Here is a 16,272-nt window from a genome sequence, read left to right as displayed (position 1 = left end):
TGTTGTTACACTTGTCCTCCTTCAGGATTTGATGAATCACTGCTGCCATCATTACTACAAAAACGTACAGAATGCCTGTTTTTCATTGATGTAACAGCTCAACGTTAACCTTTAGCCAAATAATGCTGACCTCTATAAATAGTGCAATCTATAATAATCCAAATAATCCAAAGCATGTACCTGATAGCACCTGGTTAAACTTGACTAAGGGTGGTTATTCAATAAGACTGATTTACCAGGTGCAAAGGTTATGAAAAATCTTTCAGATATAATCAGAAACCTTAGAATAAAATAACAGCAATTATCATTCCTCTCCAAAAGCCTCTCATCAAATATGTGATGATTTTCACTCAGTTTGGCAAACAGTGCAATTTCACCTCTTGCACACATGCATTTTGGTAGAAAGTTTTTTTTCTAAGAAATGACCTTATTCAGCATTTGTTTGTTGAGCTGTGAGATTTCTGCCTTGATGAGGCAGCAATGTGCTAGCAGCATGCACATAGCGCTGAAGGGAGAAACGCGGGCCGTCGTGACAAAACCCTATCCAAAAACATCTGAGCGCGGCTCCCTTCTCCGCCTCATTCCTTAATCATCTCGCCATGCTTGAGCAACACCTGAAACCCAGCCGATCTCTCTTACTAGAGCTGTCCGCTTTAATTCAATCTCTTTAAAGGCATCCATCTCCATTTTCCCTTTCTAGCCTCTGAGCTGGCCGCCCATTTGTTCCATATCCTTTGTTAAGGATGATATGCCAGTTCGAGTTTTACAGTAAAGCAATTATTTTGTCTTGCACAGTCGAGTGGCTAGGAGCACGCAGACCTGTTAGCCAGATCAAAATGAAATGGAGCGGTGAGGGAGCCGCTCGGAACCCAACGCCGGGTCTCGCTCTGACAGCTCCGCTCGGCCCGCCGCCGCCCGTGGGTTTGCTAACCGATACCAATGGGGACAAGCGCGCAACACTGAGAGCGAGAGAGACGTTTGGTGAGGTTTAAGGATCGATGTGTCCAGTGGGCCGCTTGCCTACCTTTGATATGCCTGAGGAGAGGTGGGAGGCGTGGTGAACACCTGGGAATAAGGATGATAAGGTGTCTTCTTCAGCGCCTGGATGAGATTCTGTCTGTATTCGGGGTCTATGCACCACAGGGAGCCCTTCCCGATACTCTGTGGAGGAGGAGGAGGAGGAATATATAGTCAGGACAGAAAAAGAAAAACCTGCTAAACGTGTCAAGAGACAACAATAAAGATCAGGGCAGTTAGCAGAAACAGTCAAAGATGTTCAGCTGTCACTTGAGGCATAAACTGTTGTTTGTGTGCTACTTCTTTTACCGTTTGGCTCAGATTAATTGCCTGTTATTCTGGTGTGTGGATTTCAGTGTATGGATCGAATCTGTGGGCATCAGTTATCAAGCTATACATCCTTTTGTAATGTTAATGTACTTTACACTGAAACATCAGGTCATCAAATAATGGAATTAAATGATGAATATTCAATGACAGATTGCTGAGCATACAAAAACAGCATTTTTTCCTGTTTCTTTCTCTTGAAAATTGGCTGTGTATTGAATCATACCAAGGCAGCATTTTTAGGCATCAAAGGTGTGCTATGGTTAAATTCTACAGCAGCATGACATGTAATCTTTACAGATTAAGCAATTCTATAATGCAGTGTGGTAAACTCACTGGGGAAAAAAAAATCATGATGACAGAAATGGACAAATATATTAATACTATACTACAATAACAATAATATTTATTATTTAGTAAAAAGTAATTTATATTTATTAAACACTTCATATATTTCATATATAAAATATTTATTACATGAAAATATTAAATATGTTAACATATTTCAGTATATGAAAAAACATGTAATAATATAAATTATGTACTAAATATTTTAATATTTTGTCAGTATTGCAGAATTTGACATTTCTGACAAAAACTTAATTTAACATGATGAACAGAAATGTCAATACTGTAATAACATAAAAATACAATTTAGAATAATATTTACTCAAATATAAAATAAACATTAGTAAATATCAATGAAATATTTATTAAATATGTACATTTTGCCTTTATATTTAATGCTAAAATGTATTATAATTATTATTGTTATTATTATTATTATATTTGATTACATATTAATTATATATGATCTATTGTTGTTATGTATTTTTGTGTTTAATAGATTAAGTAGTTAACACATTTACACCAAATTACAAAATCTAAAATAAACATTAGTAAATATCAATGAAATATTTATTAAATATATGTATATATTTGTATTAATATGTATTATACTGATATAATTATACTAATATTTATAACAATAACAACATTATTATTATTATTATTATTATTTACTATTATTATTGTATTTGATTACATATTCAATATTTCATAATTTTTGTCTTTTTTGTGCTTATTAGAGTTAGTAAACACATTTACAGCCAATTATAAAATATAAAATAAACATTAATAAATATCAATGAAATATTTATCAAATATATGTATATATTTGTATTAATATTTAATAAATAATAATTATAATTATTGCTATTGTTGCTGTTACTATTATTATTGTATTTGATTACATATTCAATATTTCAAAACTTCTTTTGTTATATATATACATATAAAATAAACATTAGTAAATATCAATGAAATATTATATATATATATATATATATATATATATATATATACACACACACACACACACAATGCTAATATTTATAATAATAATAATTATTATTGTTGTTACTATTATTACTGTACTTTATTACATATTCAATATTTCAAAACTATTTTGTGCTGAATTTTTGTGCTTGTTAGAGTAAGTTAGCACCTTTACACCTAATTGTAAAAGATAAAATAAATTAGTAAATAATATAATATTTATGCAATATATGTATATACTTGTATTAATATGCAATACTAATATTTATCATTATTATTATTTTTTATTACATATTCAATATTTCATTTTGTGTGTGTGTATGTATTTCTCTACACAAAAATTGATTGGAATGAACTGTAAAAATGGCACTGTTTAGAGAAATATGAAGGAGTGTTTACATATCCCATCACTTCATAACTGCCACTTTAAATACAAATACACATCATTAAAATAAGGCAAAAATGTTCATCTAGTGAATTTCTGAGTTAATGGTTTGCTCTGGCTACAAGATAAGAGCGAGTTTGGGGGAAGAAATGAGAACCTGACCACCTGCATTCCCTTGACCTCCACATTCTCCAGTTCATTAAAGTGAAACGGGCAGAAAAAAATGCATCAGAAAAACCCAGAAGTGCAAACTACAGCTAGCACAGATGCTACAGACCACTTAGACGAACTCAGCATTTTGAAAAACAGCACGGTGAGCGAACGCTCCCGGTATATAAATTAGCTCTCCTGACAGATCCTGCTGAAAACGAGGAAACAGCAAAATGTCACTTTGAAAGTGATATCAGGGGAAAATTACTTGAGCTCATTAGTATAGACTACAATCAGTGTCAGGTTACTAAGCCCCATTTTTCAGCTCAAGTTATCCCTATACTGTCAGAGATCCACACAATCAGCAAACCACCTCGACAGAACAAAGTGTAGACTATCACAGTGCTTTTGTAAAGTGAAAGTCATTTCCTTTCACTCGTGCACTTCGAAGCGATGGACAGCATGTGCTGTTTTGTTAGACAGACTGTGTGTTCTCAATGAATCAATAGTCATGACCTTCAGATAACTGACAGAGTGTCATATTGTGTGCCCTGAGGTAATACACATACACACGCTGGCCTGGGCCGTGTGTCACGTATTCAAACTTTGCTAAACTAACAAACCAGACATTGCTTTTGCAGGAGGTTTCATTTCGTTAACTAAAACCAGTGAAATCAGTCGTCCCTACTGACCGTTGTTAATCACTTTGAGTTAATTGAGTGTTTTTTGAAGGAGCCAAAATATCTTTAACAAAAAGCAGCTATGAGATTTTTTTCAGCTTGAATACTAGATTCCCACCGACAAGGGCTAAGAAACGATAACACACTCTATTGATTGCAGCAAACCCCAGAGCGAGCGCTCGGCTCTTTACCCACAGTATTTGGCTTTGGTGGAAAGATTTGTACCAGCACAAGTCAAACAATTCAAACCCTTGGAGTGTTTTAGCAAACAAAATAAACAGCACATTTATTGGACTCACAATTCATTTACACTCATGTCTCAATGTTTTAAAGCTTCACCAGTAAAATCTCAGATGCAAAGCAATAAAATATCTAATGGTTAAATAAATATAGAATAAATTGCTAGAATAATAATAACTTTACATATTTTTTTTGTGTTTAATAACAGAAAAACAAAACTACAGATACTACTATTGCAATGATTGCTAATTATAATTTAGATTATTATTTATAATTTATGCTATAATTATGTGTAATTATTTCTGTAAGTAATTGAATGGTAGGCCTATGGAGCATTGTATCGTGCCATGTAATATTTTTCCGGAGGGAAAGGTCTTTCCTAGCAAAAAATTCCATTTTCTTCTGAAAGCAGTGAATGCATTTATTCTTAGCACAAACTGACATTCTCCACCTAATTAAGCTGTCAACTTTCCATCAGCGTGTTTTAAAACCATACCTGGACCAACCACAAAGATGAATTGCACCATGAAATTCAATCCTTAAATGGTCTGTCCGGTAGATGCTCTGATGGAAATGAAAAATAGGGGAGGTAAAAGAAATGAACAGAACGGAAGCAATGAAAAAAAAAAAAATGAAGGAAGGCAAAATATAGCAACTGGTAAAGAATAAAATAAAATAAAATAATTAGTAGTAGTAGTAGTAGTAGTAGTAGTAGTAATATTATCATTATTATTATTATTATTATTATTGGGAGACAGAAGAAAATAGAGGAGTTAAAAGAAATAAAACAGGATGGAAGCAATGAAAAAATGAAGGAAGGCAAAAAAGAGCAACTAGTAAAGAATACAATAAAATAAAATAAAATAAAATAAACGAAAGAACAGGATGAAAGCAATGAAAAAAATGAAGAAAGGCAAAAATAGCAACTGGTACAAAATAGGGGAGTTAAAAGAAATAAAACAGGATGGAAGCAATGAAAAAATGAAGGAAGGCAAAAAAGAACAACTAGTAAAGAATAAAATAAAATGATAAAATAAAATAAAATAAAATAAAATAAAATAAATGAAAGAACAGGATGGAAGCAATGAAAAAATGAAGAAAGGCAAAAAAGAGCAACAATAAAATAAAATAAAATAAAATAAAATAAAATAAAATAAAATAAAATAAAATAAAATAAAATAAAATAAATGGAAGAACAGGATGAAAGCAATGAAAAAAATTGAAGAAAGTCAAAAATAAAACTAAAACAAAATAAAATAAAATAAAATAAAATAAAATGGAAAATAGCATGAAAGCAATGAAAAAAATTGAAGGAAGGCAAAATATAGCAACTGGTACAAAATATAATAATAATAATAATAATAATTATTATTATTATTATTATTATTATTATTATTATTATTACTAGGACAGAGAAGAATTGAAACCACAAAAAAAAATTTAATTTTATTAATACTATTCATATTATCATTACAGTAGGGATATGGAAAAACGAACCAAATGAAAAAAAAAAAAAGTGTGCTACATTTTTCCTCTTCAAATATTATCTATATATACCTAAAATAACTGAAAAAAGTAGGCGTATTGGCATTTTTGTCTCTTAGGAACAGGCAAAAGTGTGAGATTAAACAAAGACAATCAATTCTAATTACCATAGCATCATAAATCGCAGGGCACAAGCCCTGTAGGAAAATATACTACTGTTGAACTGACTAAAGTCAGTTTCTCTTCAGAATATGACATTCTGATAGCTTCAAGAAAGTAAAACAGTACCTATTGATGAGTTAAAGTTGCATCCCTGAAATATTAGATATATGCAGTGACTACGTTCTCAACTGATGTATTTCAGTACTATGTGCATGTATAGACACAATAAAGCGTCCAGCAGGGCTACATCCGTCTTTAAAGGGTGTGATATGTGATCCTGAGAGCATCAGATTATTCATATATGCTCCGTGCAAAAGAGGCTGCACTGGTCTATCTTTCCAAATGTTCTGTAATCAGGAGAAATCAATAGGTTTCAGAGCACTTTGCCTCAGATTTATCTCCATCTCCTGACAGCTGCTGTGTCCGTCTGAAGGCCAGCTCAATGGCACCAGCCAATAGAGTCTCCAATCAGAGAAAGGGGGTGAAAAAGGGAAAGGAGAGCCAGGGAAAACGGGGGGCTGGGGGGGAAGCACTTGGATTACACTGGTCTCCTAGGCAACAGGCAATGGTGGAGTATATAAAGACTGTTTGATAGTCTTGGCAGAGAGATCTTTCATTCTCCCTAAGAAGCACGGGCCTCTGAAGATGCTATATTCCATTATAAGCAGTAAAGTTAATCCTATCAGTTCCTGAGCAAAATGAAAGACCTGCTATTATGAAGCACCCTCCTCCCCTCGACCCCACTGTCCAGAGTCCCCCCTTTCATGCTTCAACTTTAAATATGTGGAAAAAAAAAACTGTGGGTAAATCTTTAACCCAAGAAGCCAAGTTTTGAATCCATCTTTATGATATAACTGCCAATTACACATCAACTCTGCAAAATTTACTTTTACAAATGCAAAACATTCATACACCTGTTTATATTTAGGGTTAGAGAAAAAAAAAGAAAAAAATCCACTAACCCTGCTACAGACATTAGCATTGTTAGATTAATCTATTAGATTAATTGCGCATGCAAACATTTTTTAAATCAGTGTTATTTTTATATTCATATACTATTACTATTAGCTTTAGTGATATTTTGAATAAGCTTTTATTTTTGTATTTACGGCTTTTATTTGTTACAATTTTTACAAATTTTGTTTTGTGCTTTTCAAAATTTTTATTATAATTATTTTACTGTATATTACTATTTAAGTCTGAATTAACTTTTATTTTAATAAAATAAAATTTAGTTGTAATTGTTACCAATTTTGTAATGTGCTTTTTTCATTATTATAATTTTTTTTTTTTAATATTACTATTTATGTTTGATTTAGCTTTTATTTTTGTATTTTCAGGTTTCTTTTTATTTACAATTTTTTACTAATTTTGCAATGTGTTTTTTTTCTCATTTTTATTATTTTTTTAATATTACTATTTATATTTGAATTAGCTTTTCTTTTGTATTTTCAGGTTTCGCTTTAGTTATAATTTGTACACATTTTGCAATGTGTGTGTTTTTTTTTTTTTAAATATCGCTATATATGTTTGAATTGGCTTTTATTTTTGATATTTACTCCTGTTGAATGTGCTTTTCTCCTTTCTACTTTTTAATATTACTATTCATGTTTAATTTAGTTTTTGTTTTATTTTTTTTTAACTTGCAGAAATTTTAGTGCTTAAACAGTTTTAGCTTTTATTTATTTATTTATTTTTACTTTCAGTAATTTTAGTGCTTAAACTTATTTCAATTAATTGTAAAGGCAACAATTTAATTTAATGTAATATTTCTAATCAAGATTTTAATCTAATATTTATGGATGTGCACCTTTGCTGTAATCAAATGCTCACTTAAATTCAACCTTAAAAAGTGAAATTTAATAATGTTGAATCTTTAGAAAATCTGAAATGAATATCCATGTTCATACTGTACATTATAACATTTTGATGCCTAAGTTCACTTTTTATTTTTAATTTATTTACACAAAATAGTCGCTGGCCACGTTTTTGTCTATTGAACCAAACAAGTAAAGAAAAAAAATTATGGACGGACCAGAACCCTTTCCCTTTATTACTGTTCTTTACAGTGAAAGTCATTCAGGCGGAAGAAACTGGATGCTGCTAGACAAAAATACTTCTATTTCTGAAGAAAAGCAATTCGCTTCAACAGCACAGTGTGCTGACTTCCTAAACCGAGTGTGTTAATGCTCTCTTGGTAAGGTGATCTATATAAATGCAGACATCGACCGTTCTGAAACATGGATAAATCAAGGTGTCCAAAAGGACATCATTGCTTTGGTCTCCAAATCCCAGCAGTCATCAGCTGCTAATGGCTGCAGCCCCAGAGTCGTCATCTCTTCTGAGGCTCTGCGGCTTAAATCACACGAAGGAGCAGAAAAGCGGTAAGCTTGCGCTGCGATTGGTGGAGACACGATGACCTCCGTTCATATTGGCTGAATTCTGCACACAATGGCATTTTTAAAGCAGGTCTATATTGTGGAGGTCTGCAGCGGAGCATTAAGAGACCGATGACTCCGCTCACCTTCAGAGGCTCTCAGTGCATTAGGAAGGGCATGAAAGGTCATTCATAATGAGGGTGTTTGGAAAGGGGGAAGCTTGGCTGTTGTTGGACCTATTCACTGAGACGGGTCCAACACATCACCCCCATCCAACTCTCATGCTCTTCTTTCAGTGTTTCTAAGAGTGTGCAACTCTTTCTGAAGGCTGAGCAGACCATGAAGAACATCAGAACAACATATCACACCTCCAACAATCAACACAAACGGCTGTTCCTTTCATATTTTTCATCAATTGTAAACAGGGTTGCCATGTTTTTACAACAAAACCACAAAACACATCAAAACTGATTGTAAAATACAATGCCTTGGTTTTAACTGTGGCATTCAATCTGAAAACAGTTATACCAGCGAAAACACATATTAAATTCTGCATCAAATTTGATAAATTGCAATGCAAACATAAACAGCCAATCATGCAGCTAATGGACTACATTGCTTTGCAGAAAAATCAATTACCTTGAACAACTGATATTAATTATTTTAATTCTAAATAATAATAATAATAATAATGATACTTAATATTGCTTATTACATTATTTGAAATATTTTAATCATTATTAATGTTACTAATACATTCTTATTAATAATAATGATAATCATAATTACTATTAAATAATACAATATTACAATATTACAATGTTCCAGTGTCTAGATATATATATATATATATATATATATATATATACACACACACACATATATATAAGACTTCCCATTTTTTTTTAAACCATAAACTCAATAAAATTAAATATTTATTAAACTGAAAAATAGTTTATTAAATTATTTGAAATTATATTTTTTATAAATATTAATGTTCCTAATATATTCCTATTAAAAATAATAATCATAATGATTATTAAATGATACAATATTACAATATTCCAGTCTCTAAAAATGATCAAGATATGTTTTTTTTAACCTTAAACTAAAAATTACATTTTTTTTCCTAATAAAACTACAAAAACACGGTTTAGTATTTTTTTTTTAATTAACAGAACTTTTAAAATAAATAAAAATATTTAAAAATATATATATTTTGGTAACATTTTACAATAAGGTTCTATTAGTTAATGTTAGTAATGAACAAACAATGAACAATACATTTATTACAGTATTTATTAATTTTCGTTAATGTTAATGAAAATACAATTGTTCAATGTTAGTTAACAATTTTTGATTTTAATGACTTGCTGAAATTAACATTAACTAAAATGAATAAATGCTGTAGAAGCATTGTTAATTCTCAGTTCATGAAAACTAATGTTATCTAATGATCCTTATTGTAAAATGTTACCAATATTTTATTTTTCCTCTCCTCTATATTTTATTTATTTTTTCTAAATCATTCTCTTTACTTACAATATTTCTTATTTCATCTCCATTCTAGTCTCCGCTCCTAAAAATGCTACATCCTTACAACAGAAAATATTTTTTTTTTCTGTAAATGCCCTTTAGTGATGTAGGACTTTAAGACTGCGTTGCCAAATCTTTCCAAAAAAAAAAACAAGTGACCTGATCTAACAAAACAAATCCAAAATAAGTGGCTTGGTTCATCAAAAGAAGCTAACCTTCAATAATGATCAAAAATGTGGTTTAACACCAAAATTGGTCCCAATATGAAAACAGAGGAGAAAAGAGCACATTAAAAAAAACCTTGGGTTTGCTAATGACCTGTGTAATCCTAATTAAAGAGGATTCCTTCGCAGAGCCTGAAGCCATCCAGAGTAAAGCAGATACAAAAGTAAAAGCTGATGACATGATAAATTGAGACAAGTTCTGTTCCCACAGCGCAGTCTGTGCCAGAACAGTACCCAGGACAGAGTGTGTGTGGGTGTGTGTGTGTACGAAAGCATGCGTGTGCGTTCATCTCGTCTTATGAGTGTATATGCTGTACGTGATCACCAGTGATGAAGGGTGGCCAGATCAAGCCCTGCTGAGATGTAGTCCCACAAAAATCACACATTCTCGAGCAAACGTCTCTCTTGGCGTTCAAGCACCATGTTTATTCTGACACAGTCACCGCACGCCGAGATCATACGCGAGCAATATGGTGTCCCCCACGGGCGCAGCATACGGCCACGAGGCGTGAGGAGACCAAGCCTTGGAATCAAATCAGTGACTCAACCTAGCGCAGGAAGTGAACAGAATCACACATGCCATCATATTTTAAACAAAGTGACCTTTTATGTGACTGCGGTTAATATAGACCTAATGCCTGTTAACTACATTGAAATGTTCCTATTACAGAAACTGAATAATGTGCCTTTGTAACACTGAATCAGTATGCAAACACACGTGTGGTGATACTCTCGAGAATTTGCGGTGAAGAATAATTCACTGTTGAATAGTTGTTATTTTTGTTCTCATTGCTTCATAAAATTAAGGTTGAAACACTGATGTCACATGGACTATTTTAACGATGTCTGGGCCTTGAACGTGTCAGTTGCATTGATGTCTATGCAGGGTCAGAAAGCTCTTGGATTTCATCAAAAATATCTTAATTTGTTACGAAGATTAACGACATGAGGGTGAGTAATTAATGACAGAATTTTCATTTTTGGGTGAACTGTCCCTTTAAATGAGAAGTCCACTTCCCCAACTTAGATTTACAGATAATTTACTCACCCCTGTGTCATCCAAGATGTTCATGTCTTTCTTTCTTCAGTCGATAAGAAATTATGTTTCTTGAGGAAAACATTCCCGAATTTTTCTCACTTCAATTGTGCCCCCAAGTTTGAACTTCCAAAATGCAGTTTAAATGCAGCTTCAAATGGCTCTAAACAATCCCAGGTGAGGAATGAGGGTTTTATCTAGCGAAACAATCTGTCATTTTTGAAACAAAATGACAATTTATTTACTTTTTAACCTCAAATGCTCGTCTCTCCGATGCGCATGCGTAGTCTGTGGGTCAAGACACTTGTCTCATTTTCTTCTTCAACGTAAAAATCATCCTACATCGCTGTTTTACCTTTTTTGTAAAGGACATTTGATTTTTACTGCATGTTCACTTTGTAAGCACTGGGTCGGTACAATTGCAGTGATGTAGGATGATTTTGAAGTTGGGGAAGAAAACGAGATAGGAGTTTTTCGACATACCCCAACTGTATTGACCATATTGAACCGTAATGAGTTCATGCAGACTTAGACAAGATGACCATTAAAGGTTAAAAAGTATATAAATTGTCAATTTGTTTTGAAAATGAACGATCGTTTTGCTAGACCCTTCTTCTTCAGCTGGGATCATTTAGAGCCATGAAGCTGCATTTAAACTGCATTTTGGAAGTTCAATTTTTTTTTGGATTCTGAATAGAATGTTCAAAATAATAGCATTTATTTAAAACGCAAATCTTCCCAGCAGGCACCGGACATCAAAATAACTGCAGGTTGACACTGGACCCTAATGTCAGATAGACGTTGCATTTTGGTTAAAAAATGTTGATGTCCATATTTGGCGTTGACAATGTTGGATTTTGGTTACACAACCTAAAACAACAAAAAAATCAACATCAGCTGACATCGGTATTGGACATTTCAATGGACATTGAATATCGGACATTCAATGGACATTAAATAACTGAAATGTAACAAAATGTCAACATCTTATGACGTTGTGTGCCTGCTGGGTTTTGTAGAATTGTAGCAAATGTTTTCACTTTCATTTTTCATGAAGTTCAACGTTCAATGTCCATATGTCATTGTCGAAATTAATCTTTTTAGTAAAATATTTTTTTTTTAAATTTTAAATTTAGTACATAAAAATATTTTTTCATGAATCTGCGAATCATTTTTGAAACAAAATTACAGTTTATTTACTTTTTAACCTCAAACGCTCATCTCTCCGATGCACATGTGTAGTCTGTGTAATTCAGGTTAATGCAGTTAGGGTATGTCGAAAAACTCTCGCCTCATCCTACATTGCTGTTTTACCTTTTTTGGTAAAGGGCGTTACATTTTTACTGCATGTTCACTTTGTAAACACTGGGTCGGTACTTCTGCAGCGATGTAGGGCGATCTTAGGGTTGGGGAAGAAAACAAGATGAGTTCATTCAGACTTATACAAGATGAGCGTTTAAGGTTAAAAAGTGTATAAACTGTCAATTTGTTTTGAAAATGACAGATCATTTTGCAAGACCCTTCTTGCTTGGCTGGGATCATTCAGAGCCATTTGAAGCTGCATTTAAACTGCATTTTGGAAGTTCAAATTTGGGGGCACCACTGAAGTCCACTATATGGAGAAAAATTCTGGAATGTTTTCCTCAAGAAACATATTTTCTTATCGACTGAAGAAAGAAAGCAATGAACATCTTGGATGACACAAGCATGAGTAAATTATCTGTTCTGGAATTTGACTTCTCCTTTAAGTACGAGCAACAGACATGGGAAAAAAGATATCCTGAGGACTGAACTGCTGAGGTTCTCTTATGTATCAGGCACCTGAAGCTCTGCCAAGAGGCTCTTTAAAGCGCAGACAATTGACAAAAGATGCTGATTTCCATAATCAGATGGTAAAGATTTCTAACACAAAGATTATCTCATTTAACAACACTTCTCACCCTGACAGACTTGTATTCAACACAGATTCAGACACACTGCTCTGTCGGTGAAAAGACCTAATGATGAAGCACTTATGGGGCTGTATCTGTAACAGACTAACAGACAAGTCAAGCAATCTCTAAAATTGCTCAATTGTACAGCTCAAATGACAGCATTAGCTGCAATTATCCTTTCATCTGTTCAGCGTTAGTCTTGTTAAAAGTGGTAGTCCCAACACAGAGCCTAACCGCTAGCACAATTCTGCTAGTTGTACTTTTGACCGCAAATATAAAATTCTGGTATTGTTTGCTTAGACTGAGGTTGTTCTGCTTGAATTTCAATCTGTCGTGGAACACAGATTTCCCATTTCCGTTTAAAAGTTTTGGGTCTGTAAGATTTTTAAATGTTTTTGAAAAAAATGCTGGGTTAAAAACAACCCAGCACTGACTGAAATATGGACAAACCCAGCAATTGGGCTGTTTTGACCAAGTAACTGGCTTAAATGTTTAATTAATTAATTACACTCTAAAAACTGCTGGGTTAAAAACAACCCAGTGCTGGGTGAAATATGGACAAACCCACCCTTCTGGGCAGTTTTATTTAACTCAACTATTGCTGAAAAAAAATTACTATATTTCTTGCTTAAAATTATATCAAAATAGGTTGGGAATTAACATTTATCAATATGTTGAATGAAAAATAAACATTTTCTTAAACTGCTTATTGGTAGATGTTCAACTTTTCATTATTGCTAATACCTCTTGTAATTATGTGTCTGATTTTTAATTTACTAACAATTCTGGGCACATTTTAAGCAAACCATATAGTAATTTTTTTTAACAATAGTTGAGTTGAATAAAACTTAATTAAACATTTAACCCAACTGCTGGGCAAAAACAACTCATTTGCTGGGTCTGTCTATATTTTACGCACTGCTGGGTTGTTTTTAACCCAGCATTTTTAAAGTGTATTAATTATTTATTTAAATGTTTTATTTAATTCAACTATTGAATAAAAATGACTATATTCTTGCTTAAAATGAACCCAAAATGGGTTGGAAATTAACATTTATTAATATGTTCAATAAATGAACATTTATTAATAAGTTGAATAAATAATAATTAAAAAATAAACATTTTTTAAACTGCTTATTGGTAAATGTTCATCTTTTCATTACTGCTGATGCCTCTAGTAATTATGTGTTTGATTTTCAATTTACAACCAATTTTTGGTTCATTTTAAGCCAGCCATACCATATTTTTTAAACTTAAACACTGTCAGCACAAACTCGGCTACAATAATATGTAAGCAACATGAATGTACATGTTTGTGTTTTTGAGAAAGCAACGTTTATATGTGCTTAGTGAAAAACACATTTTTGTGGAAAATATCCAACATTTTTTCTGGCTTTTGAATAGAAAGTTAAAAACAATAGCATTTACTTAAAACTCAAATCTTCTCAGCAGGCACTGGACGTCAATATAACGTCAGATTGACTTTGGATGCCAACATCGGACAGACGCAGCATTTTGGTTGAGAATTAAAATCAAGTTGATGTCCATATTTGACATTGACTTAACGTTGGATTTTGGTTACACAACCTAACAACAACAAAAAAACAACATTAGCTGACGTCGGCATTGGACATTTCAATGGACATTGAATATTGGACATTCAATGGACATTGAATAAACAAAATGTAACCAAATGTCAACGTTCTATGACGTTGTGTGCCTGCTGTTTTTTTTGATGATACTTGTACAGCTTTATGAGCTTTTGCATGCTTTTTGAACTGGGAAGCTCCACAGCGACCTGTACAATTCTTCCAAATTTCTCCTTTTTGTTTTCCACAGAAGAAAGAAAACGTAAGGGTGAGTAAACGATGAGGAATTTGGGTGAACTAATCCTTTAATCACACATTCCTTTTGCAGAATGCAAGGTGCTAATAATGGTTTCTTGCAACCATTAAAGCAAATATAAAACAGCATAAAAAACACTCAGTGAATGTTTTTATGTCATTTTAAATGACTGGTCAATGAGTCATGAGTTAAGTAATGATAGAGCAAGTAATGCTCTTTCATTTTCACTATCACAACCTACAATAATCATAAAACTGTTGACAGAATCATAGCCTTCCCCAAAGTTTCATAAAATGGTCTTATCATCAAGTCCAGCCTGGTCTTAATGTTTGCTTGAACGTCAAAAAGCAAGACATTAAGTTTTAGCGTTAAATCTCCATACGGCACTCATTAAGTGCGAGATTCAGATTCCGGAAGGTGCTGACACCCTGACACTGTGTCCGTTATCGATCGGCAGGTACTGTGGTGTCAGCATCAGGATCCCTGAGGGACGGTCGTGTAACCCTTGGTAACACAGCACAGCCTACAAAAGTCAGGCGGGCTGGTGACGTCAAAGGTAGGTTTGCGTGCAAATCTCCCGCAGCTTCCCTCGCAACCAACATCTGTCCACAGGGAACACAACAGCTGGCCAAGGAAAATGTCAACGAGCAGGCCGGCTTTATCTTGCATCAACCTGGCTTTCAAAGAGAGGGATAAATCATGTCACGCGGATCAGCATTATCACCACAGCCTCTCATAGATCCGTATAGATGGGGATTGTAGAGCGGGGATCAGAATAAAACAAAGATATATATATTTATCTGACACATTGCTCTTTAAATAATTAAACTTCTGAACTCAATCGAATGCCTGAGCAAACATCAATATTACATTGCTGACAGCACAGAAAATGCTACCCGCTGGAAATGCCAATGTGTGCTCTTCCATCCTGTGTTTCTTCATAAACGACTCCACTGCTACCTGTTCAACTGCAACTCTTGCGTAACCCCATCTTGTTGCCATGGAGATGACATCAACAATGGAACAGACACATTAATCATCAAAGCTCCCTCTATGTATAAACGCCGATGTATGTGCCTGTATGTGAAACAGTCTTTGTAAGTGACACAACAGCTTCGGAGATCCACCCATATAAGCAGCACTCAGGTGCCAAGTTCAGATCCTGTGTTCATAACAGTGCCATGGAAACAAATGACAGGGTGTCATTTCTAGAGCGCTCACTCTTCACCAGTCATGGCAGAGTCACCGTGCGTTACAGAAACATGCATGTGTGAGTTGCACCTCTTTAGTGCACAGAATTTCAGTGCAAAACCCTGGTTCTTATTTCACACACGCAGCAATGCCAAGGTCATGAGTTTGACTCCCAGGGAATGCAAAAACTTTCTTCGAATGCATTGCAAAATGCTCTGGATAAAAGCACTTGCCAAATGCATTAAATATGATTATAAATATTTATCAAAAAGCAGCTTTTATATAAAGTTTCTCGCAGTTAAGTCAAAGTATATATTTATCAGTATTTTTTATTCTGTGGGAAT

At 33.4% G+C, this 16,272-nt stretch overlaps 1 protein-coding gene across 1 annotated transcript in view; it reads right to left on the bottom strand.

Annotated features, from left to right (window-relative positions):
- Window positions 1–16,272, bottom strand: part of foxn3 (forkhead box N3) — a 115,692-nt gene that overhangs the window by 58,031 nt on the left and 41,389 nt on the right. The window contains 1 exon segment of the mRNA XM_051132895.1: window positions 1,025–1,161. Within this exon segment, the coding sequence (XP_050988852.1) occupies window positions 1,025–1,161 (137 nt within the window).

Source organism: Labeo rohita, chromosome 17 (genome assembly GCF_022985175.1).
Source record: "Labeo rohita strain BAU-BD-2019 chromosome 17, IGBB_LRoh.1.0, whole genome shotgun sequence".
Lineage (NCBI taxonomy): Eukaryota > Metazoa > Chordata > Actinopteri > Cypriniformes > Cyprinidae > Labeo > Labeo rohita.
Note: the sequence above shows the minus strand (reverse complement) of the source record. Positions and strands in the feature narration are given on the sequence as shown.